General features: G+C 29.1%; 2 protein-coding genes across 4 annotated transcripts; one reads left to right on the top strand and one right to left on the bottom strand.

Annotated features, from left to right (window-relative positions):
• The first annotated feature begins 12,324 nt into the window (after positions 1-12,324).
• LOC137829471 (uncharacterized) lies at positions 12,325-12,846 on the top strand. Its single transcript, XM_068636272.2, has one exon. The coding sequence runs from the start codon at positions 12,325-12,327 to the stop codon at positions 12,844-12,846; it is 522 nt and encodes a 173-aa protein (XP_068492373.2).
• Positions 12,847-23,522: 10,676 nt separating this feature from the next.
• LOC137830686 (IQ domain-containing protein IQM6) lies at positions 23,523-25,819 on the bottom strand. 3 transcript variants are annotated; one of them, XM_090304481.1, is made up of 4 exons: positions 25,678-25,819; positions 25,019-25,265; positions 24,784-24,885; positions 23,523-24,507 (listed from the first exon to the last, which is right to left on the bottom strand). In XM_090304481.1, exons 3-4 carry the CDS (start codon positions 24,826-24,828, stop codon positions 23,803-23,805), a joined length of 750 nt encoding a protein of 249 aa, XP_090160607.1. In that variant the 5' UTR covers positions 24,829-24,885; positions 25,019-25,265; positions 25,678-25,819; the 3' UTR covers positions 23,523-23,802. The 3 variants fall into 3 exon arrangements, with proteins under 3 accessions (XP_090160607.1, XP_068494254.1, XP_090160608.1); XM_068638153.2 differs by having other exon boundaries at positions 24,784-25,265; XM_090304482.1 differs by lacking the exon at positions 25,019-25,265 and having other exon boundaries at positions 25,678-25,814.

Raw genomic sequence — 25,819 nt, 5'->3', positions numbered from 1 at the left:
ATTTTATCCCTGCAAAATCATAAACGCAGAAGATATCAGTGGCCTTATTCGAAAATGCTATATTCAGTTTTAAATATTTTATAATATTCCTGTATATTAACTCCTTATCACAACTAATTTCACGAGTTCTTATTTTCAGTCCAATTTTTTAATCAAATAAAAAAACCAACTTAAGCATTAAAAATTTATATTTATTATTTAAACGATATAAATATATAATAATATAGCAGATAATAAACATTTATAAATTAAATTTGATTATAGTAATTAATATATAAAGGTAATAGTCCTTAATTTATTCAATTATAGATATATTATACATTTATTGCCGATAAAAAAAAGATATATTATACATCTTTAAATACTTGTAAAATATTTTGTATACATATTTTAAAAAATTATTAACTAATAAAATTTGTAAATATTGTGGGTGCAACAAACACAAATGGTAATGTGAATAACTTAGATCCAACAACTTGCTAATTACTTTTTGCACCCAATGTTTTTAGCCAATTACCGCACCCAATGTTTTAGCCAATTACTTTTAGCACCCAATGTTTTAGCCAATTACTTTTTGTACTCAGTGTTTTTTAGTCTGTACCTAATAATTGTGAAAGTTTAAAAATGTCCTTTTTAGTTTTTAAACACGAGTCAGTGATAAAGGGTAAAATGTCTTTTGAATTTGAATTTCAGAAATAATTTTTAGATTTTAATTGTCATAACATTTTGCTTAATTTTTTAGATTTTGATTTTTATAATACATTTTTTAATTTAAATTTTTATAATACATTTTTTAATTTAAATTTTTATAATACATTTTTTAATTTAAATTTTTATTACATTTTTTTTAATTTTAATTTTTCATAATTTTTCTTTTAAATATATTCTTGGATTTTGTTTTTCAGGAATTTATTTTAAGTAGAAATTCTATTTCAGATTTTTTTTACAATATATTTTCTAATTTTTAATTTTTAATTTTTAATTCCAAATAATAATTTTAAAATTTTCAAAATTGATTGGTTTAAATGCAAGCTACTGCCTAACAACTAAGATGGTAAGAACACTCTCAACACATAACTTTTTCTTTAACTTTAATATTCTCTTTCCCTTTATTATCATTACAAAATAATTGATTGAAATATTAATTTTTATATTAAATCTTGAATTTATAATAAATAGTTTATAAAAACTAATATTATTTTATATTTGATTAATATAATAAAGTCAAAATTTGTATTAAAATGGTCAAACACTCTAGGTTAAATTTACTTTGCTTAAAATTTTCATTTTTTAAAAACACAACTTTATAACTTTTACCATACATTAGTTAGTGAGCTGAGAAGGATAATGACATTGTGACATTATAATGAATTTATTCATTTATGGCACCACCAAATAATAAAAATTCCTTATCTAATAAGATGAAAAAGAGGTTGCACAAATAATTAATTCTATAACTTGTAATTATTTAAATATTAGAACTAAACTATTTTATTTAATTTGGCATAAAATAAAAAATTTCAATTCGAATAATGTCTAGTTATTATAAAAAAATTGATATTCCACAAATATTTTTTCTAAAATGAGTTAATGTTATGTTTATGATTATTCCTACTTTTTTTTAAACTTTAAGTTATTCATCAGAAATTCATTAATATTGTACAATTTAATTACTTGAAATAAAATTTGAAGCTCTAATTAAGATGGAAAAATTAGAATGTTGCAATTATTATACTCTATGTATTACATTTTTATTATGATGTTACATATTTGTTAATCTATTTAGTTTAACAAAGTAATGTATAAAATCATAAATATATAAAGATTTATTATTATGAACCACAGCGGTAATAAAAGTCGTAAGCTTAAATATAATGTTTTAGTTTTTGATAAATTATTGAATTTCATTTTTTTTGTACTTAATAATTTTTCTTTAACTTTTTTTTTTTTGCTTGTGATAACTTTTTTCAGTTAAATTGTAATAATGAAATAAAATAACTTAGATGAAATAAAATAAAATAAAAATTTACTAGGGGTAATTTTTTAAAATATTTATTAAAAAAATAATAATAATTTATGAAGAATAAAAAACATATTTGAAGAAAAACATTATAAAATTTTATCATAATAGCGAGGAAAATTTGTGTCTCTATTATTTGAAAATATTAAATGAAACTTACATCCTTATAATTTTGAAATAAATACAAAGTTTCCTTATATTTTAATAAATTAAAATTTGTACTTTATCTAATTTTAAATAATCATTATTCTATCTTATCTAACATATTTTTTAAAACTTGAATTGAAAAAATATTTTCTCAAAAATATAATTTATTATATTTTTATAAAAGAATATAATTTAATGAAATAAACACGCTTTGCTTAATAAGAATATATATATATATATATATATATATATATAAAAAGAGACAAATCATACGTGCAATTGTTGGTTTTTTTTACCATGATGGGGTTATTTTTTTTTTTGTTTTTACTAAAATGGGATTCGTTTAAAAAAAATTACAAATTTAGACAAGTCGTGTCAATTCGGCACGACTTCATATGCACAAATCGTCGCAATTAGGCACGACTTCTGTCATGTCAACTGAAGTCGTGTCAACTTGGCACGACTTCTGCCTTGTCATACTGAAGTCGTGCCAACTTGACACGACTTCTGTCATGTCATATATATATATATATATATATATTATTTTATTTTATTTTATTGTTTACATAATAAATAACAAAATAATATAAATAAATTATTTTATTTGGATTTGTTTAAAGATATTACAGTATCATGAATGAATTATTATAGAAATCTTGTTTGAAAGAATGAATAATTTGTTTTTATTATTTGAGATTTGTTACAAAAATGCAATTATTTATATTATTTAAATTATTCATAGTATATATATATATATAAGTATTTACAGTTATTTAATTATTTAAAAATAATTATAGTACTTATATGTTTTTATATTTTAATATAAATGGCATTTAAAAGAACAAACAGGTTTACGAAAAATGTATTATTTGATTTGTAATAAAAATAATTATTAGTTCAGACAAAAAAAAATGATAATTTATGATTTGTTTATAATTTTGTTATTTGTGATTTGCTACATTAGTCAAATTATTTATATTATTTGACTTATTTAAAATATATATAATTTTTTTAAAATTATCTGTGATTTGTGATTTGACTTGTTTGTTACATTATGTATCAAATTAATTTTTAACATTATATAACTTACTACCCAATATATAAACAAAAAAATTAAAAAAAATAAAAATTATGACGTGGCAGAAGTCGTACCAAGTTGACACGACTTCAGTATGACAAAGCAGAAGTCGTGTCAAGTTGGCAAAACTTCAGTATGACATGGCAAAAGTCGTGCCTAATTGGAACGATTTGTGCATATGAAGTCGTGTCGAATTGACACGACTTGCCTAAATTTGTAATTTTTTTTAAACGGACCTCATTTTAGTAAAAACCAAAAAAAAATAATCCCATGATGGTAAAAAACCCGCAATTGTTCAAAGCGATTAAAGCTAAAAGCATTAAAGTGCAACAAACTGATCAAAACACACAATCTGAATCCAAGTAATCTTCTCATTTAAATAATTTCGATCGACTGATATGGTTGAGCGGTTTCGGTCGGTTGATCATCCATCGCGTGGTTGGCACCTCCCCAAGTGGCACTAACTCACCGTTAACCACATCTTTTTCCAAGTCATACCGTGAGTCTTCACTTGGTATATCATGGAAGAAGGCAATCTGCCGGACACCTTGCTAAAAGTTTTCCTCCTTTATTCGCAACATGAATTCTTGGCATTTCTCTACCTCAGCAGCCAAATATTTTTATTTGATTTCCATCAGTTTTCTCTTTCACCAATTGATCTCACTCGGTCATTACCTTGGTGAGCGTTGCCTTTCTTGCTCTTCTTTGGCCAGTCGGTTGTTTCCTTCCTGTAGGTGTCGGCAACCTCTAAAGCTGTCTTCAAGGAGTTGGCCGACGCCTCCAATTCAGCTTTCAATTTCAGCACTACCACCGTTTGGGCCCTGCACACTTCGTCACCCAAAACTCTACCTACGATGGTAGCTCGACTCTGCAATTCAATCAACTCTTCTAACAAATATTTGGTGGGGATGGCCGCCAAGATACCCTCATCTTTTGGACAAAGGTCAAACTGCATAGGCTGAGCCACCCGAAGTAAAGGACTAAGCATTGTCAAGGCCCTACCGGACAACTGCCCCATTTCAAAACCAGTTTGAGCCTTGGGTGGACGCCCCCTCTTTCGATTGGCCACGGGAGGGACCACCACCACCGTTGGCATAACCTCGTCCACCACGACTTTCTCCTTCTCTACCCCACGAGAGGCTGCTCAACTTTTGCGCGGTCGATTGACGTTTCATAAAATTGTCCAAAGCAGGGTCCATCTTTATGATAATATATGCAAGATACAAGTACAATTAAACCATATTAACATAGTGGAAGCACGACTAAATACAAATTGGGTCCATGATAAATTGTTTTTTAATTTATTTATTCATTCATGTACAATTGATATGTTGTATAAGACAAGTCAACCGACGCAATCCCTAACCATGTATAGCACTGATTCTAGACTAACCAAGCAATTATTATACTTGTACGCACAATTATTGTAAGCAGTTAGTGTTAGTATACGCAAGCAATTATTGTGCGTGTTAGTGTACACAGTTAGTGTTAGTATACGCAAACAATTATTGTTATTGTACACAGTTATTGTACTTATATACAGTTATTGTTATTGTACGCAGTTATTGTTATTGTTAGTGTATGTGGTTAGTGTTAGTATACACAGTTCAAATCTAACTCGTACAAACTCAAAACCAAACCTAATACAATCTCGTTGCAACCACAACAAGGGGCAAAAAACATTAACCTGGACAGGAGAATTTAGCAAAATAAAATGCAAGAAGTAAGTTGTTGGGACAACATGGTCAACCGATGCAATACTTAACCATGTATAGCACTGATTTCAGACTAACCAAGCAATCCTGCAATCAAAAAACATGTGATAGTTCCAATGAGGGTTAAAAAAGAGAGTTAAAAAAGAGAGTTTTCAATCGCATTTTAAAGCTATAAGCTTTTTTACTTTTCAGATTAAAAAACAATAAAAAGAAAAGCAATATAAAAATTTGAAGAGATTCTAACCTTCACTGCCGGAGGAAAATTGCTGCTGTTAACAATCTGCATAAAGTTTAAAGAATGATAAAGAAGGGTAAAGAATGAAAATTGCTGGTGTTAACAATCTGCATAAAGTTTAAAGAATGATAAAGAAGGGTAAAGAATGATAAAGAATGATAAAATAAAAATCCTAATAAAAACCCAAGATATAAAAACCCTAATAGTAAGAGACTTCCTTACCTGCAAAATGCATATGGAAAATGACTCTCAACCGGAAAATGCTGTACGTCTGTGAGTGTTTTCTAATTGCCGAAAATGAAAATATAAAAGGAATCAGAAACTGAGTATCTCATAATATTTTTAAAAATGGGTATATTTTAATAATAAGACGCAATAATATGTGCCTAACTCCAAATTGAAGTTTCTGTATCCATGCACAAACATTTTGATTTTAAGGTAACAATTGAAATAGTTGCAAAAGTCAAAGTCATGTATTCAACATTCATTAATTTATCATTTTTCTATGTAGTTATATTTTGTTATTTTAATTGAGTAGCTGACATAATTTAGTAATTGACACATTATTTCAATTTGCAGGTAAGCAAAAATTGACGTTGGTGTATTTGTTTGATGAAAAAATACGTTAGTGATAGGAATAGGATTAAGTTCATTTTTTAGGAATTTTTTAATTTATTTATTCATTCATGTACAATTAATATGTTGTATAAGACAAGTCAACCGACGCAATCCCTAACCATGTATAACACTGATTCCAGACTAACCAAGCAATTATTGTACTTGTACGCACCATTATTCTACGCACAATTATTGTAAGCAGTTATTGTTATTGTGCGTGTTAGTGTTAGTGTACACAGTTAGTGTTAGTGTACACAAGTAATTATTGTTATTGTACACAGTTATTGTACTTATATATTGTTATTGTTATTGTACGCAATTATTGTTATTGTTAGTGTATGTGGTTAGTTTTAGTATACACAGTTCAAATCTAACCCATACAAACTCAAAACCAAACCTAATACAATCTCGTTGCAATCACAACAAGGGACAAAAAACATTAACCTGGACAGGAGAATTTAGCAAAATAGTAAGTTGTTGGGACAACATGGTCAACCATGTATAGCACTGATTCCAGACTAACCAAACAATCCTGCAATCAAAATTGTAGTATGTGGAGTCATCAGTATTACCCTGAGACCGACTTTTAAAGCCCTCTCTAAAGATCTGTCTGTAAGGTCTAGTGTCCCAGCGGTAGACCCGCTTATTAATATCGTTGCCCTCCTCCATGTACAAAACTTCAGTCAACCCTTTTTCGATAACATTCACACGATAGACTTTAGGCCACAAATCTTGGGCTTTGGTTAAGTTTTCATCATTTAGAGGAAGACAGAACTGGGACGAACAAACTCTTACTTCTTCTTTTGAAGCGAGTGACATTTTTCACCAACTTCTATCACTATTAAAAAAATCCTGTGAACAAATTTAGAAAAAAAATAATTAGTCCATAATAATGCATCCCACCATTGTGAAAAAACTCTTCTTTCAAACATGCACAATAATGAGCCTAGTTTAGTCATTTCAACATAATGATATAGTGCAGGTTGAAATTTCGTATAGTGCAGAGCCCAAATGAAAAGAAAAAATGGAAAACAGAATACAAAAGAGGCATGCCCACAAAAGGATAAATCATTGAAAAATGTTTTGTGGGAAAAACCCAAAAAACGATTTGCGCTAGTTTATCGATCACATCACCAAGGGATTGGGTATGGGTTTACACTAACGAAGAATCTTCTGCGCGCGATACACTTGAATCAATAGCGGACGGGAGGAAACTGCAAACGGAACTTTATGAATGATTTATGAGTTCTTTACAATGTAACTATGTCTCTCTCTCTGAACCGACAAACATGTTTTAATTTTTAATGGAGTTACACTTTTTGTTCTGGTGCAAAGCACAAACACTGATATCACTGCACACTTGGACCAAACCAACCAATCTACCAGACCAATCATGTAGTTTCTGCTTTTCTCTCTTCAATGCTTCAATGCAAACAAACTAGTTAGTACTTGACTGAGTTTTTATTTATTAATTACTATTAATTATTAACTTTTGATTCGTGCTTGTTCACTGTTCATTTAATATTTGCAAATGATGTTGTTGTAGTGAGTTAATAATGATATTTGCTTTGCTATGTTATGCATCTGTATTGTTAAGTTCAGGTAATGGTAGCCATAGTTTGGAAGGTTCTTTATTTTACAAGATCTTTTAGGGTGTGTTTGGATCCAGGGGTGCTACTGTTGTCGACGACGGAAGTCACAACAGCACCCCATTTGGTTCCATGGTTTGTTGCGGGTGAGAGTGCAGCGAAAGAGAAAGTTGAGCGAATTTGGTTTCTTCTGAAAGGTGAAGAGAAAGTGTCACTGTGCATTGGAAGTGCCAAATCATCACGACCCATTTCCAATCTTGCCCTCACTTTTTTGCTTTTTTGTTGCTGGATTCAAGAAGCACATGCCTCTGCATGCATGCCAAGTGAACAGCAAGATGCGAAGTGCACAGCAAGAGATTCCTGACTTGGTTCAGGAATCTATTGACCACCTTAAAGTTTGAGACCTCATGAATGAAGTGGGTGAGAGGTAGGTGTGTGAGGTTCCTGGTTTTTCTTTATAAACGTTGCTTCTGAGTGAAACAATTCACAGATAAGCGAAGAGTAGAGCGAAGCATAGAGTGTGTAGTTGGAGAGATTCGTAAGTAATTGTGTGTGTTAGGGGCTTCATTAACGTAGAGGTTATTCATCTGAAAGTGGTGTGTTCATCTCTGGGTTCATCTGTGCCTTCATCTGGTTCATCTGTGGGTTCATCTGAGGTGAGTTCATATGTTTCATTCAACGGTTAATCGATTATGGGTCAAATATCACAGGCAAAATAATCGATTATGGTGGAATCTGCAAATTTTTCGAGGGATAATCGATTATGTATAGTGTGTAAAATGGGTGATAATCGATTATCTGTTTGGGATAATCGATTATGGTCTTTTTTAGCCTATCAGCATAATTGATTATGCTTTGATAATCGATTATGTGATGTGTGTGAAACGGGACATAATCGATTATGTGTTTGGGATAATCGATTATGGTCTTTTTAGCCTATCAGCATAATCGATTATGCATTGATAATCGATTATCCTCTCTGTGTAAGTGATGCCATAATCGATTATGTTCTTGAATTTTTGAAATAAAATTGTTTGTTAATTTATTTGTTTTCTGGTATTTTCAGGTGTGTTGATCTTCCTATAAGGCATCCTATTGCTGTTGTTGCTGTTGTTGAGTGCTTATCTTCAGGTTTTAATTTTTTTTTATGTAAAATTATTTTATTTAATTTGTGTTTTATATTTATGATTATGGTTTTGTAATATAATTTGTTTAGAATTTATTTTAGTTTATTATGTTAAGGCTGTTGTTGTAATATAATTTTTTTAGAGTTTAGTTTAGTTAATTATGTTAAGTTGTTACTAGATAGTTAATTAAATATGTTAAGGAGTTTAGTTAATTAAATTAATTTTTTCAGTTGATTTATTGTTTTAATTTTTGTAGATAGTTATTAATTTTTTAACATTTAAGAAAAAAATTTATTTCTATCAAATGAATTATTTAGAGAATGTATACAGAAATTTGTAAATTTTATGTTTTTTATTATATTAAACATAAATTATTAATGTTATAATTAAATCAAACAAAAAAAGTTGTTGTCATTAAAGAAAAGTGAAAAATTTAAGATAAATATTGTTAATAAGAGAATAGATATTGTATAATAATAAATATACAAAGTTAATAAATATTGTATAAGAAAACTGAAATATTGTATAATAATAAATATACAAAGTTAATTTTATTTAACATTTAATTTAATTGTTTATAAGAGAATAGATAATTTTTTTAAATGTATATTTGTAGTCTGTATGGTTAATTTTTTTTTAATTGGACATAAATTATTAATGTTATTAGTTGAAAAGATTAAAAAAAATGTTTTTGTAATTTTTGTTATAAGATTTAATTGTTATAAGAAAAAAATAAATGTATTTAAAATGAATATTTTTAGAAGTGGAATAATGTCAAATGTGTAATTTGTAGGTTTCTTAAAAAGTAGTTAATAATGTGTAGTTAATATTATTTTAGATTGTACATAAATTATTAGAAAGATAAAAATAAATGTATTTAAAATGAATATTTGTACAAGTGGAAATAGAAATTTTTAATTTGTAGGTTTTTTAAAAAGTAATTGATATTTTAGAAGTGCTATTTGATAACGAGGATCTTGCAGGTGTATGGCTTTGACTTGTCCAATGAACAAGCAACAATGCTAGGCTGGAATCATTACTTTGGGAAAAAAAGTATGACAAAATTAAATATATTCCAGGTCAATGGCATATGGCAACTTGGTAGACCACAACATGCAAACGAAGAAGATGATGAAGAGGATGAATTGCCACCACAAGATGATGAAGGTGGTCAACCTGAGGAGGAAAACCCCATTCAAAGGGAATTGTTAAATCAGATTTTGTCCGGCATGGAAAGAATGAATACCCGATTGGACAGAATGGAGGTTACTCTGGCTGACATTCGACGTCATCAAGGCCATTGAGTGTGTTATTATTATGTTATTGTCATTGTTATTTTTATTTCTAAGTTTCATGTTGAACATTGATGAATTGTATTTGTTATTTTTGACGTTGACATTGTTATTGTTAAGGTTTTATGCTACTTTTCATGCTACTTATTTACATAATCATATTGTTTTTAATGCAACTTTTTTACCATCTTATTACTTCGACAGCATTGGTTAAGTGTCATTAATGTCTACGTATCACAACACGTCGTCATCTAGTTGTACTGGTTGTAGTGTGCAAAAACGTGGTACTTTTACCCATGCTACTGGGACCACAAGTGCCTTCGTTGATCCTATTTGTCATTGTGGACAATTTGCTGTTTTGAGAATAGCGACAACACAAAAAAATGCTGGGAAAAAATTTTGGGGTTGTCCCAACTACAAGGTAAAATTTATTCAATTAGGTTTCAAACAAACTTAAGAATGTTATTTTAAACTTATTCATTGTTCAATTTTATTGTTTTCTTCAAAACAGATTAGAAGTGGCATGGTTCTAGGCTGTAATTTTTTCAAATGGTGCATTGAAGACGTTGCCGATGAAAAAGATGAAATTATTATCATACAACGGAATAAGATATGTCTTCTAGAAAACCGTTTGAAGATCTCCACAAGAAGGATTCAAATGTTATTACTAGGAATGTCTTTTCTTTTTCTAATTAACATTATTATGTTCTTCATGTAATGACTTTACATTATATATTTTGACACCTACTTAATTTTCATGTTATATTCCAAATTTCTATTTTTTTTCAATATATTTATTTTGCTATTCATAATAATGAAAATTATTATTAAAATTAATTTTATATATATTTGTATATATATAACATAACATAATTTATAAAATCATTTATAATATTAAAATTATGTAAATAAATTAACTTAAATAAAAAAAAATTCTTAATTAATAAAATGTTAAATAATATAATTATACTTTAATTTAAAATTATAATTAACTAAAATATGAAATAGGATTAATCATTATTTATTCTTTTTTTATATAAAGGGTAAAATTGTAATCTTACAAATTTTACTATTCAAAATATATTAAAATACTCTCACAACTATCACACCATTCACAATTTCCAATAAACTTTCTTCACACATCCACTCTAACATACCCCAATCCAAACAACCTCAACTTTCTTCACACTTTCTTCACACTTCCACTCCCACTCACCCTCAACTTTCCACTCCCCCACACCCCCTAATCCAAACACACCCTTAGGCTATATCTGGGATCCTGTCAGTGATCACTGATTTTGTTTTAAAAAAAATTATCTCTGGCTGTTGAAATGTTGTGAACTAAGGATTTGGTTGAGAAAGAGTAAATATAAGTATTAAAAGAGGTATAAGTTCAAGTTCGTGAAACTGCAAAGGTTCCTAGATCACTTCGCCGAAGACCATGGATTAATTATAGACAATATGAGAACCATTCAGACGAAGACTACGACTGTGAGCGGTTTGATCAAGTCCGTCTCATATTGATTTGTATCTTGATTTTGAATACAATGCTCATTTGCTAAATATTTTAGTTCTAAATCTAAACCAATTTCATTCACAGAAGTGTACCGGCAGGCACCGAACAACACATGTGGCCGACCGACCGATCGCACTCAATAAATATGAGGGCATTTATGTAACAAGCTAAGGTGGTTAAGATACACCTCCGAAGAATAAGGAATACGCGTTTTCCCCGGGTATTCCGGAGCACGACTTGTGAGACCTATCCACAACCACCCTTGGCCCAAGAGACAGAAAGCCCATTAGGCAATCCTATAAATAAAGTGCTCAAGCCAGAGAAAGGTACGCTTTCATTCACTTACTAAACCACACTTGGAATCTCATACTTGAGCGTGGGAGTGACTTCACAGGTACCCTCCCCCGCCCGACCGAATGGGACACCAAGAACGAACGATCGACCGAATGAGAAGAAGATCGACACGTCAGTAGTTATACTACTTCAACCGACCGTGCCTGGGCCCCATCTCTCCACTCAGGTACAATTGGCACCCACCGTGGGGCCGAGGCAAGATTTCAATATTTAAAGCTATAATGGTTGCAACAAGGAACAACAACGACGCTATGGCAGGACAGATGACTATGATTCAAACCCTCCAAACTCAGATGGAGGAACTGCGGCAAAAGGGGATGGAAGACCGTCGTCAACACGAAGAGGATAGACGCCGCCAAGAGGAGGAAATCGCCTTATTGAGAGAGCAGAATGCGCGACTCCAGCGACAGGTAGATAATCCCGAAGGAGAAGGCCAATCACATACCTACACCGGCCGACACCAATCCTGCTTCCACAGCTAAAACAGTCGAAAGAAAGTCAAGTAAAAGGGCTCATCCTTTTACAGACGAAATCATCACCACACCACTTCCTGACAAATGGAGAGGCCTCGCCATTAAACTCTATGACGGCTCGACCGACCCGGACGAGCATTTAAATGTTTACAAGACGCAAATGACTTTGTATACCACAGATAACAATGTGTGGTGTAAAGTATTCCCCACGTCGCTCCAGGGAGAACCTCTTACTTGGTTTACAGAGCTGTCTCCGAATTCCATTGAAGACTTCGACGTCTTAGCCGTAAAATTCTCTACTCAGTATGCCACCAGCCGACCGCATCACATGTCCTCCATGTCTCTCCTAGCAGTACAACAAGAAAAAGGTGAATCTCTCAGAACCTTTTTAGATAGGTTCAACAAAGCATGTATGAACATCCGAGGGCTCAAGCAGGAAGTTGCATTGCACCATTTGGTCTCGGCCATCCGGCCGAGCCGTTTTACTGAAAGTCTCATCAAGAAGCCGCCTCAAGACATGGAAGACCTTCGAACTCGAGCAACCAAATTCATGCAAATCGAGGAACACATTGATTACCACCAACGGTTCAAAGCAGTCGGATCCGGAGTCCTCAAAGACCAAACCCCGAGCAAAGAAAGAGAAGTCGAGACCGAACGAACCGTCCGAACCAATCCAAGGTGAAACCAAGAATGTTCCACAAAGGCGACTTAGTATGGCGAATGCGGAGTAGCGCCCGGGCAATTGGGAAGGACCATTCCGCATAGCAGACACAACAGTCGGTGGAGCCTATTATTTAGAACATTTGTCTGGGAAGGACATACCGAGAACGTGGAATAACACGCATCTCAAATTTTATTACAGTTGAACTTAATGAAAGTGTACTCTTTCCTCACTCAGTCGGTTTTTCCCTAAGGAGGGTTTACGACCGAGAAGGTTTTAACGAGACACTATAAATCAAAATCCAAGTCCCCTATTCCTTTTATTACTCTCAATTTCTGCCACGTTCGGCATCAGAATTATCTTATAACTTTAACGTAATCGGAATTATTTATGCCTCGTTCGGCATCAGAATTATTCAGAATTATTTATGCCTCATTCGGCATCAGAATTATCTTATTACTTTAATGTAATCAGAATTATCTATGCCTCGTTCGGCATCCGAATTATCTTATTACTTTAATGTAATCGGAATTATTTATGCCTCGTTCGGCATCAGAATTATCTTATTACTTTAATGTAATCGGAATTATTTATGCCTCGTTCGGCATCAGAATTATTCGGAATTATTTATGCCTCGTTCGGCATCCGAATTATCTTATTACTTTAATGTAATCGGAATTATTTATGCCTCGTTCGGCATCAGAATATTTATGCCTCGTCCGACATCAGAATTATTCGGAATTATTTATGCCTCGTTCGGCATCAGAATTATCTAATTACTTTAATGTAATCAGAATTATTTATGCCTCGTCCGGCATCAGAATTATTCGAAATTATTTATGCCTCGTTCGGCATCCGAATTATCTTATTACTTTAATGTAATCAGAATTATTTATACCTCGTTCGGCATCAGAATTATCTTATTACTTAAATGTAATCATAATTATTAATGCCTCGTTCGGCATCTGAATTATCTTATTACTTTAATGTAATCAGAATTATCTATGCGTCGTTCGGCTTCAGAATTATCTTATTACTTTAATGTAATCAGAATTATCTATGCCTCGTTCCGCATCAAAATTATCTTATTTATTTAATGTAATCAGAATTATTTATGCAAGTGTGTATTGCCCACATGTCGGGTCCAACAATTTTCTATGGCACATTGTTCATTAACTCTTCAAAAGAGGCGTCCGGCTGTGGGCCAGGGGTCTCCACCTCGGCCTCCTCATCTAAATTATCATCGGGGTTGGCCGGCACCAGCTTTCCATCAACTATTTTTTCTATGTCGTACCGGTCGTCCTCCACGGGTGCTCCATACAGGCAGGCCGTTTGTTCGATGCCTAACCGAAAATATTCTTCGCTAATGCGAACGTCCCGTCATTCCGTTAAATTTAATGTCTGACAACTCGAAAGGCACAACAATCATTACGACTCTTCGGCTTCCATTCACCTCGAGCCTGGGGGGCAAGTGTACCGGCAGGCACCGAACGACACATTTATGTAACAAGCTAAGGTGGTTAAGATACACCTCCGAAGAATAAGAAATACGCGTTTTCCCCAGGTATTCCGGAGCACGACTTGTGAGACCTATCCACAACCACCCTTGGCCCAAGAGAGAGAAGGCCCATTAGGCAATCCTATAAATACAGTGCTCAAGCCAGAGAAAGGTACGTTTTCATTCACTTACTAAACCACACTTGGAATCTCATACTTACTTGAGCGTCGGAGTGCCTTCACAGGTACCCTCCCCCGCCCGACAAGAAGGAACGATCGACCGCAGTTATACTACTTCAACCGACCGTGCCTGGGCCCCATCTCTCCACTCAGGTACAGAAACCATTTGCATAAAGTTAAAGAATGATAAATTAAAAACCTAAGATATAAAAATCGAGACTTCTTACCTGCAAAATGAACTGATGAACGAAAATGCTCTCAATCGGAAAATCCTCTCAATCGGAAAATGCTTTACGTATGAATGTTTTCTAATTGTCCAAAATGAATATATAAAAGGTATGGGTTTAGGGTTTAGGGTATTTTTTACCTGTGAGGTTGAGACGAGGTTTAGAAGACTTTGTCAGCCTTTCTCTATTCACAATCTTCATCAAATGTACTAGAAGTAGAGGTATTTATGAAATTTTAGACAATATTCTAATCTGGCTGTTATTAAGTTTCTAGTTCCTGATTATCCAAACTGTTTTGAATATGTTTTTGTGCTGCTATTTAGTTTGGATTTGTTCAAAGGTCTATTGATGTTGTATTTTTCTGTTTGATCTACTAATTGTATGGTGTAGTTATTTAGTTTACGTTTTTTCTTACATATAAGATGTATCTCAAGAAAAGTTGTTAAGTAGATCTTAGTGCTTAAAAGGTATTTTCACATGAATTGATGTAATATAATTTGTTTGGTGATTAATACTAGTGAAAATGATATTATAGAAATTCTGAGAAGGTATGGTTCCTGTTTGCTTATCATGTATGTTTATATAAGAGTAATGTACATTGGTGTACGATGTTGAAATGTTGGATTCCAAAACATTGGTGTATATGTTTAACCAATATATTCATTTCCAAATACGCTCTTCATGTAATATATTGTTTTCTTGTCAAATCTTCTACCAGCATGTTTTTGTTAATACACTAAAACAAATATACACTTAAACCATAATTTAAATTTAAATCATAAATTAAGATTTTCAAATCATAACACGTGAAGTTAATTTCATTTTATATGAATGTATAAACAAATGTAATGGAATACGGTAAAGACTAACAAATCATAAGAAGTTTAATGTGTTTGATTTTCTTTCCATCTGATTTTATGAACACATTATAAATTATAATATTGGCAAATTAATCAATAAAATAAAATAATTAATGGTAATTAAAATTAAAAATATGAAATAAAAAAATTATTTTAAAATTTTCAAAATCCTAAATAAATAAAAATCTAAGCTAAATAAAATTTATAAGTTTTTAAAATCCTAAATAAATATAAGTCCAAAAATTAAATATCATTCTTAAATAAAAATTTAAAATTATTTAATGTCATATTTAAATAAAATATAAAATATTCATATACTAAATTACTTAATTTGTCTTGGATAAAAATCTAAAATTAATAAGATTTTTAAGTTTTTTCAAATCCTAAATTATTTTATTTTGTACTTAAATAATAATTTAAAAGAAATAAAAAATTTAACTTTTTTAAAATCCAAAATAAATATAAAATATAAATTATTTAATGTTCTAATTAAATAAAAATCCAAAATAAATTAAATTTCAAAATTATTGAAAATCCTAAATATAATTTAAAAATTATTGAAATTCCTAAATATAATTTTTGAAATAAATAAAATTCATAAATTATTCAAAATCTTAAATAAATACAAATCTAAATTATTTAATGTCCTAATTACTTTTTTTTCAATAAATAAGATTTCTATATTATTCAAACTTCTAAATAAATACAAATCTTAAATTAATGCATGTTCTACTTGAATAAAAATCTAGAAAAAATAAAATTTATAAGTTTTTAAAAATCCTGAGTTAATATAATAAAAAAAAAATTCTGTCATTCTTAAATAAAAAATCAATAGTTAAAAAAATTCCTAAATTATTTAATTTCATTCTCAAAAAAATATCTAAAATTTCTAAGTTTTTCAAAATCTTAAATTATTATATTTCTTACTTAAATAATAATGTAAAATAAATAAAATTTCTAAATATTTAATTGAAAATTGATAAATATTTTAAATTATATAATGTCATTTTTAAATAAAAATTTAAATTAATTAAATTTCAAAATTCTAAATATATCCATATACTAAATTATTTAAATTTCTATTGGATAAAAATCTAAAATTAATAATATTTCTAAGTTTTTCAAAATCCTAAACAAATACAAATTCTAAATTATTTTATTTTCTACTTGAATAATAATTTAAAAAAAAAATTATAAAATTTTTAGAATCCTAAGTAAATACAAAATCTAAAATATTTAATATTTTACTTAAATAAAAATTCAAAATAAATTAAATTCCAAATTATTGAAAATCCTAAATAAAATTTCAAAATTATTGAAATTCTTAAATAAATTTTTTGGAATAAATGAAATTCATAAATTATTCAAAATCTTTAATAAATACAAATCTATGTCCTACTTAATTTTTTTTTTCAATAAATATGATTTTTATATTATTCAAATTTCTAAATAAATACAAATCCTAAATTATTGCATGTTCTACTTAAATAAAAATGTAAAATAAGTAAAATTCCTAAATTTTTCAAAATTCTAAAAAAAATCAAATTTTAACTTATTTTATGTCATATTTAAATAAAAATCTTAAATTATTTTATGTCCTACTTAAATAAAACTCTAAAATAAATAAAATTTATAATTTTTTCAAAATCCTAAGTTAATACAATCCAAAAACAGTGTCATTCTTAAATAAAAAATTAATAGTTAAAAAATTCCTAAATTATTTAATTTCATTCTTAAACAAAAAATCTAAAATTAATAAAAATTAAGTTTTTTAAAATCTTAAATTATTATATTTCCTACTTAAATCATAATGTAAAATAAATAAAATTTTTAAAATTTTCAAAATCTTAAATAAATACAAAATTTAAATCATTTAATGTACTACTTAAATAAAAATCCAAAATAAATTAAAATTTAAAAATTATTCGAAATTGCTAAAGAAAAAAATCCTGAATATTTAATGTCTTACGTAAATAAAATTTTTAAATTATTCAAAATTTTAAATAAAGACTAATTTTATCTTTTAAGTATTTAGGTTTCCAACTTTTTTCCAATTATACATTTTTCAGTTTTTATTTTTTATTTTTTTACTTTATTTCCATCTTTGTGAAACTTATCCAGGTGTATGTTCAAGCACCAATATCATCTTTTCCTTCTTTTGTATGCTTGGTTTTTTTTATTATAGCTTTTTGAGTGTTTAATCTTTTAAGTATTCCTTTATCATTTGCTTTGTCATTGTTTTCTTGCAATATAAATTTTGACTAATCATGCTTTATCTCTATTATTATTTTTCAGGATCATAAAATTCATGTTTATGTTAGGAGAACACTCTTTTATAAATTTCAAAACCATATCCAATTAAATGAAAATTTGAAATAAATAAAATTTCTAGAATATTCCAAATTTTTTTTTTTTAGAATGAGTTAATATCATGCTATCATTATTTATAAATTAATCTAAAAACATTTATATTTTAAAAAACATTAAATTGATCTATCTAAAGTTTTTTTAAAACTTTAAATTATTCATCAGAAATTCATTAATATTGTACAACTTAATTACTTTAAATAAAATTTGAATTTCTAATTAAGATGCAAAAATTAGAATATTGCAATTGTTATACTTGTTGTATTACATTTTTATTTTTATTATGATATTACATATTTGTTGATCTATTTAGTTTAATAGAGCAATGTATAAAACTATAAATGTATGAAGATTTATTATTATGAACCACAGTGGTAATAAAAGTTGTAAGCTTAAATACAATTTTTTAGTTTTTGATAAATTATTGAATTTCAATTTTTTTTGTACTTAATAATTTTTCTTTAACTGTTTTTTTTTTTGCTTGTGATAATTGTTTTCAGTTAAATTGTAATAATGAAATAAAATAACTTAGATGAAAAAAATAAAATAAAAATGTACTAGAGATAATTTTTTTAAATATTTATTAAAATAAAAAATAATATTTTATGAAGAATAAAAAACATATTTGAAGAAAAACATTATGAAATTTTATCATAATAGCGAGGAAAATTTGTGTCTATCTTTTATTTGAAAATATTAAATAAAACTTACATCCTTATAATTTTAAAATAAATACACAGTTTTCTTATATTTTTAATAAATTAATATTTGTATTCTATCTAATTTTTAAATAAACATTTATCTCTCTTATCTAACATATTTTTTAAAACTTGAATTAAAAAAATATTTTATCAAAAATATACTTTAATGATATTTTAATATTAGTTTTCATAGTTTTTATTTAAGTGTTACTTAATACAATATTTTCAAATAAAAAAAGGTAAATTAAACATTAAAATATATAAGTAAGCGGATAATAAAAATAATAACGTACTTAGAAAATGGATTTAATTAGTATTTTTAATTTATTTATTTTCAAATTTTAAAATAACAGTATTATTTATTTATTTAATATAAGTTCATTTTAAGGTTTCATTAATTCAGTTCACCTTTTAAAAAAAAATTATTCTCAAAATGTATATTTATCATTATTTTTGTAATTTTCCGCAGCTTATCGACCTTTAAATATGTAATAATATGCTGTGATATGTTAAAAAAAACCATTGTTTTATCTTACATTTTTTGTTGGCTTTTTGATGTTTTATTTTTTTTTAAAGTTTATGTGTTCATCTAATGTGAAAATAATAAAAACAATGTTTATCATAATTTTTGATTTTTTTTTATATAAATAATAAACTATATAATATTATTGTTGTTATTATTTAGGAAAAAAAAAAGAAAAACATAATCTAAGGTAAGTGGTGGTGACCATAGAAGAATGCTAGGTTGTTTGAGTGATGGATTCCTCTGCCAAAAATTCTGGAAAAAAAATCTATAAAAATATTTTAGAAGAAAATCGTGGAAAATAAAAATTCAAAAAAAAAATTATAAAAATTTAAATTTAGAAATATATTCCAAAAATCCACATTCAAGAAAAATATTCTGACAATCCAAATCAAATGTATTTTTAAATTTCAAATTCAAAATACATTTTAACCTACACCAAAAAAAAACATTTTTATCATTTTACACATAACTTATTAGTTACGTACTAAAAAAATATGGGTGCAAAAAGTAATTAATTAAAACATTGGGCTCAAAAAAAAAATTCTTCTTCCCCGAGCTTCTTAGTAAGTTATTAGTTACATAACATTGAAGAGAGAGTTCTAAAAAAGTTCTTCCCCTTCGTTCTCACAACAATCTTCTTCTTCTTCTTCTTCTAATCTTCGTTCGTATTTTGTGATTCTTAAGGTTTCTTCGTATTTCAATAACTAGGGTTTGTTATCTCTATCCGTGCGAGTTTGAAGAGAGTTGCGGCTGCTACCCTTTCTTAATATCAGGTACCGTGTTTCTGAGTTCTGCATTGAATTTAAAGGCTTGTTTTGTTCATTAGAAATCTGAATTATAGAAGGTTGGTTGATAATGTTTCGGGTGCTAATTATTTCTTTGCTTTTTTCATTTTCATTTTCCTCGAATTCTATCTTTTTTTTCCTTATTTTACGATTGTGATTCTGCTTCTGCTGATCCTTTTGATCCGCTCATGGTTTGCATTATACACGTGTGTAACTGAATTTGATTTACGTCTTATTTTGAGGTTTTTGCCGTAACACTGTATTTGGATTGCTGTTTATGACCCTAATGTTTTCCATTTGGCTAGTGATGTATGATATGCTTGTTGAGTTGGTTGGTTTTGATGATAAATTTGATATGACCCTTGGAACAATGACTTATTTTAGTGTGTTATTAGGGTTTATGATGATTTTGGTGTACATGATTTTTGTTTTGGTTTTACTTGTTAGATCCTATTTATCAATCCCTTTTCCTTGAAACAAGGGTAAGAACTTCCCACCCCATAACAGTATAAATAGGTGATTATATTGTGCAGGTATGGGAATGAATCCAGATGCTGCTTTTGACGCTTATGACTATTTATTTGAAGAAATAGAGGGAGAAGATGACTATTTTTCTGAAGAACTAGAGGTAGAACCTTATATAAATTCTGCATTTCGTTCTTCAAGTACAAATGAAGTTTATTTCTTCTTACAAGACAAGTACATGCGGTTGTATTACACTCCTGGACAACAGACACGGACAAATGATAAGATTTTGAGAGATTTGGATTGGATTTGTTATGACTTTCCATCACTTGAGCATTCGTCATTTTCAGCATATGGAATAAAATGTTCATTTGACACTGAAGACTACAAAGCATATATCTTCTCTGAATGCTATTGTGTCTACCTTGACTATGCCAATGACAAGATACTATCATTTTCTGCTATTCGTAGAACGTTTCCCGTCCTAGAAAACACTGTGTTTGAGCAAAACATACACTCTGCATTCTGGATGATGTGAAGCCCATCGTTGATGGTTGGTCATCTTTAAAAGGCATTCTGCCTCTTGGTGATCCACAAGGTGATCCTTATCCTCAAAAAGTTGGTACTAATCGTTATCATAATCGATCAGTAGATGAAGAAGAGTATGATGAAGAGTATAATGAAGAGCAGGTTGAGCTTTGACAAAAAAAAAGAAAGATGCCATAACGTGATAAGAATAAGGCTTGTGGATGCTTTTTACTTTCTGTATGTGAGATTTGATTTCCTTTCTTAATGTGATAATCTGTTACATTGTTGGAATTTTCTAACTTAATGTTGTTGTCATTTTATTTATTTATTATTTTGTTATTATTTTTATAGTTCTTTAAAGAAAAGATGAGTATATTAATTAATATTTATTATTATTTATTGGATTCGACGAGAACATTAACACAAACAGAGAAGTGTGAAAAGAGCTTTTGTTAAGAGTATTTGGTGCAATATTGAAAAATGTAGAAACGAAATTGAATCCATTTTGTGGCTCATCATTTGAGTGTGATTTTAATTGAAATTTTAAGATAGAACAATGTTTTTTTTAACATATATCAGCATATTATTACGTATGTAATAGTGGATAAGCTGCGAAAATTTTAAAAAACAATGATAAATATACATAATAAATACATTTTGAGAATAAACTTAAAAAAAAAGTGAACTTAATTAATGAAACCTTAAAATGAACTTATATTTAATAAATAAATAATACTGTTATTTTAAATTTTGAAAATAAATAAATTGAAAATACTTTATAGTTGTAATTAAATCCATTTTCTAAGTACGTTATTATTTTTATTATCCGCTTACTTATATATTTTAATGTTTAATTTACCTCTTATATTTTAAAATATTGTATTAAGTAACACTTTAAATAAAAACTATGAAAATTAATATTAAAATATCATTAAATTATATTTTTGAGCAAATATTTTTTTAATTCAAGTTTTAAAAAATATGTTAGATAAGAGAGATAAATGATTATTTAAAAATTAGATAGAGTACAAATATTAATTTATTAAAAATATAAGAAAACTGTATTTATTTCAAAATTATAAGGATGTAACTTTCATTTAATATTTTCAAATAGTAGATAGACACAAATTTTCCTCGCTATTATTGTGATAAAATTTCATAATGTTTTTCTTGAAATATGTTTTCTATTCTTCATAAATTATTCCTTTTTTATTTTTAATAAATATTTTAAAAAAATTATCCCTAGTACATTTTTATTTTATTTTTGTCATCTAAGTTATTTATTTCATTATTACAATTTAACTGAAAAAAATTATCACAAGCAAAAAAAAAGTTAAAGAAAAATTATTAAGTACAAAAAAATGAAATTCAATAATTTATCAAAAACTAAAAAATTATATTTAAGCTTACTACTTTTATCACAACTGTGGTTCATAATAATGAATCTTTATACATTTGTGATTTTATACATTGCTCTATTATACTAACTTTAAGGTGAAATTTTTTTCTAAACTTATCAATCAATCTTAATTTAAGTTACAGAGAATAGGAAGACAATTTTGGTGTTGGCAAAAAAAGGAAAGTCTTACAGAAAAATGAATTTGTTTTCATTATAGATAACAGAGGAAGATTAACAAGAACATCTGTGGTTCCACTGGCTACTTAATTGCAAAAGCCTTTTAAGAAGTAATGTGTCAAATTTGTAAAGAAGAAAGAAGACTTTAAAAGTGATTAAATTCTTTAAAAGTGATTAAAGAATGAATAATTGCAATAATGAATGCCTGGAAATGGAAGATAATGCAGGATTTGATAGAAAATAAAGGAGTGAAAACTAAGTACATGTTCTAGAGATTATATATTATAAATTTTTTGCATATAAAATTTTGGAGGTAGATGTAACCTAATCTTTTTATGTTTCTAGCCAAAATTTTCTACACAATAATAACTGAAAGCAGGGCTGTGTTTTATTTTTTGAGGAATTAGTTGCTTGAAATTAATGTTTTTCTTTTGTTTGGAACTCTTCTTTATAATAGCAGCCACAAACAACATACTTAGAAAACAAGTGTAGCAACTTTCAACTCTGTTAGGACGTCTCATCTCACGTCTACTAGAGATAAAGTCAATTTATAGTATATAAATTGGTACAAATTTCACCTTACAAGTTGGTTTTGTAAGTTGAGTTAGACTTAAAATTCACTTCTTAAGACATGAAAGAATGTCTTGAAGATCCATATCAACTAGAGATAATGTCAATTTATAGTATATAAGTGAATAAAAACCTCACTTTAGAAGTTGGTGTTGTAATGTTGAGTTAGACTTGTTCAGTTCTTAAGAAACTAAATCACCAACACCAAATGCATTCATCATATTGTACACATCTCAACCTAATCAGGGTGTTTCTTTATAGATATTAAGAATTGAAACCACTCGGTAACAATTTTGTTGTCGGTGATAATTAATATATTCTGACTCTACCTATTTCATATTGTCTATTCCCTTTCATGCTATCATATATAAGATAAATAGAGTAGATACTTTGAAGGATAACACAGAGGTGGGGATTTGAGAAATTTGCTGCATAACTATACATGTTATTAATGATTTGCTAGTTGCTATTATCTCAATCTAGATTGGATGAAAGAGGCCAATCAGTTTCTTTCCTCATTTGGAACCAGAACATACAAAGTTCTTTTGTTCCTCATCTATCACATGACCTACAAAAACTATATGGTTTGAAGAATGGCACTAAAAAGCATTGCAAAAAGAATTCCTGTGTCATTTTCTCAGCAGAAGTGGCATCTTTTAATTGCCACTTCATCCTATGTATTGTCAGCTGATACACTAGCTGATTAAGGCACTTGGAGCAGCATGCAAAGAAGATGGAAAAGCAACATGAGGGCTGAAGCGAGATAAAAATGGAATCCGGGGAGATGGAGCTGTTGTTCTTTTCCTTGGAGACAAATGTTGCTGCTCCAAAATCAAATTCTGCAGCTCTAGAGGGTAGTCTCTCATGCAACCAATTCGAGGGCCTGCACCTGTTGTCCATTTAGTAGACAAGTGATTAGCCAATTGATATGAATTCCTTCCCTTGTGTGAATCTATCCTCTTCAAGATTTGCTCCTTTGGAATGGTATTTTCATCTTCTTCATCTTGATTTTCAACAAACATGTTTGATTTGGAAACCATGAATTCTTCCTCATTTATAAAGGATTCTTCTGCTGTCTCATAACCACAGTCTGATGTAACTGGAGAATAAAATTGGGTACGGGGACCGTTTTCTTGCTCTCCAAAAACTTCAGACAGTGTGACTCTTTTTGGTATCTCAATTTTTGCTATTTTTGATCCTAATCTTACAGACAATTTTGACAAGGGTGGTTGAGAGGTTGAATGAGCATTAGAACCCTCATTTCTCAAGTCAGGAAGCTTTTCAGCTAATAAGTTGGGACTTTCTGTTTCAGTGTTTGGAGGTTTCATGGCCTCTACAAGATTGTGTAGGAAGATATCTTGGTTCAGTTCGCCCATGCCATCTTCTTCTTCTGGATTTGTCTGGATATAAGAAAATGGCAATCAGCATTCCACAAGAATTTTCATTAAGTGATGTTACGAAAATGGCAATTAGCTAATTTTCTATGCATGTTGTTATGGCTAAAGTTAAAATCTATGCATGATTCTAAGTACACCAATGAAATAATAGTGAATATGTAGTTATGTTAATGTGGAGTTTAATTTTCTTCAGCCATGCAAATGGTGAATGGAAATTTGTTTTAGATTGACAGATGCTATATCTTAGACTGAAGCAAAGTTACCATTTAGTCATTTTACCTTTACATCTGTAAGATCCACATTATTCTCCATAAGGAATGACATGAGTTCCTCAAAATTTTCTTCTGTTGGGAGATAATGCCCACTGTGAGGCCAAACTACCTTTGGAGTTGAAAAAGTCCATTGTCAGTAGAAAGAAAAAGAAACGGAAAACAATATACAATATATGTTATGAAAATATGGCGTCTATGTTTTTGTCATATCTTAAGAACACCATCCTCTGCCACTAGTCTACCAGCAGACAATGTGGCTCCCCTGCTAGGAAGCTTGAATGTTGAAATGTGCCCTTGTTCTTCTGCCCTACATAAAGAGTCTTGGATGCTAGTATGCAGTCTGCAATATTAGTGGACTGCCAAGTGCGTACTTTCTGATTTTAATTCCAAAAAATTTGTCAAAACAATGCTAGTATGCGTACTTTCTGGTTCTAATGCTCATTCAACCTCTCAACCACCCTTGTCAAAATTGTCTGTGAAGGCATACTACTGCTAAACACACACATACACAATGCGAACAGTTAGTTCCAAACAACAATTTGCAAGTGAAACTAATACTCTAAACCCAGCCAAAGGTTCTAAATTTCACACAAATATTCATTGAATTTAGCATTGAAGAAAGTGAAACGCAATTATGAGTAAATCATGATCTAAAAATTATCGTAGAATAGCAAGCAATTGGCAAAATTAAAAACATCAAACCCTGCACAAAGAACTAAAATTGGGTGAAATGATTTATCTTTGAAAATAAACCGCAAATGGAGGTGAAATGAGGAAATTGTCCCAAAAAAAGAGAGATGTATCCAATAAATATGAAGAATCGCAAAATGGTACGGAATCATAAGATTGAAGTTGAAATTTCAATAGATCAAGAAAGAAAGAGAGAGGATAAAGCAGGGACCTGAGAAAAAGATGGAGAAAGTGAGGGAGCCAAAGGTGATTGCAGGAGCCGCCGTGGACGGTGGCGCGATAGAGTGGTCCGGTGAGTGTAACATATCTATATCATTAACAGAAGATTAAGATGCTTTTCATTTGTTTCTGAT

This window comes from Phaseolus vulgaris, chromosome 7 (assembly GCF_051622355.1).
Source record: "Phaseolus vulgaris cultivar YP4 chromosome 7, ASM5162235v1, whole genome shotgun sequence".
Taxonomy (NCBI): Eukaryota; Viridiplantae; Streptophyta; class Magnoliopsida; order Fabales; family Fabaceae; genus Phaseolus; species Phaseolus vulgaris.
Note: the sequence above shows the minus strand (reverse complement) of the source record. Positions and strands in the feature narration are given on the sequence as shown.

What these genes read in the sequence shown, in the direction of transcription:
- LOC137829471 (XM_068636272.2), top strand. Translation starts at nt 12,325, where the DNA reads ATGACTTTGTATACCACAGATAACAATGTGTGGTGTAAAGTATTCCCC.
- LOC137830686 (XM_068638153.2), bottom strand. Translation starts at nt 24,828, where the DNA reads ATGTCATTCCTTATGGAGAATAATGTGGATCTTACAGATGTAAAG. An exon ending in TGGATCTTACAGATGTAAAG is followed by an intron (nt 24,508 to 24,783) that starts GTAAAATGACTA and finishes TCTTATATCCAG; the next exon opens with ACAAATCCAGAAGAAGAAGA.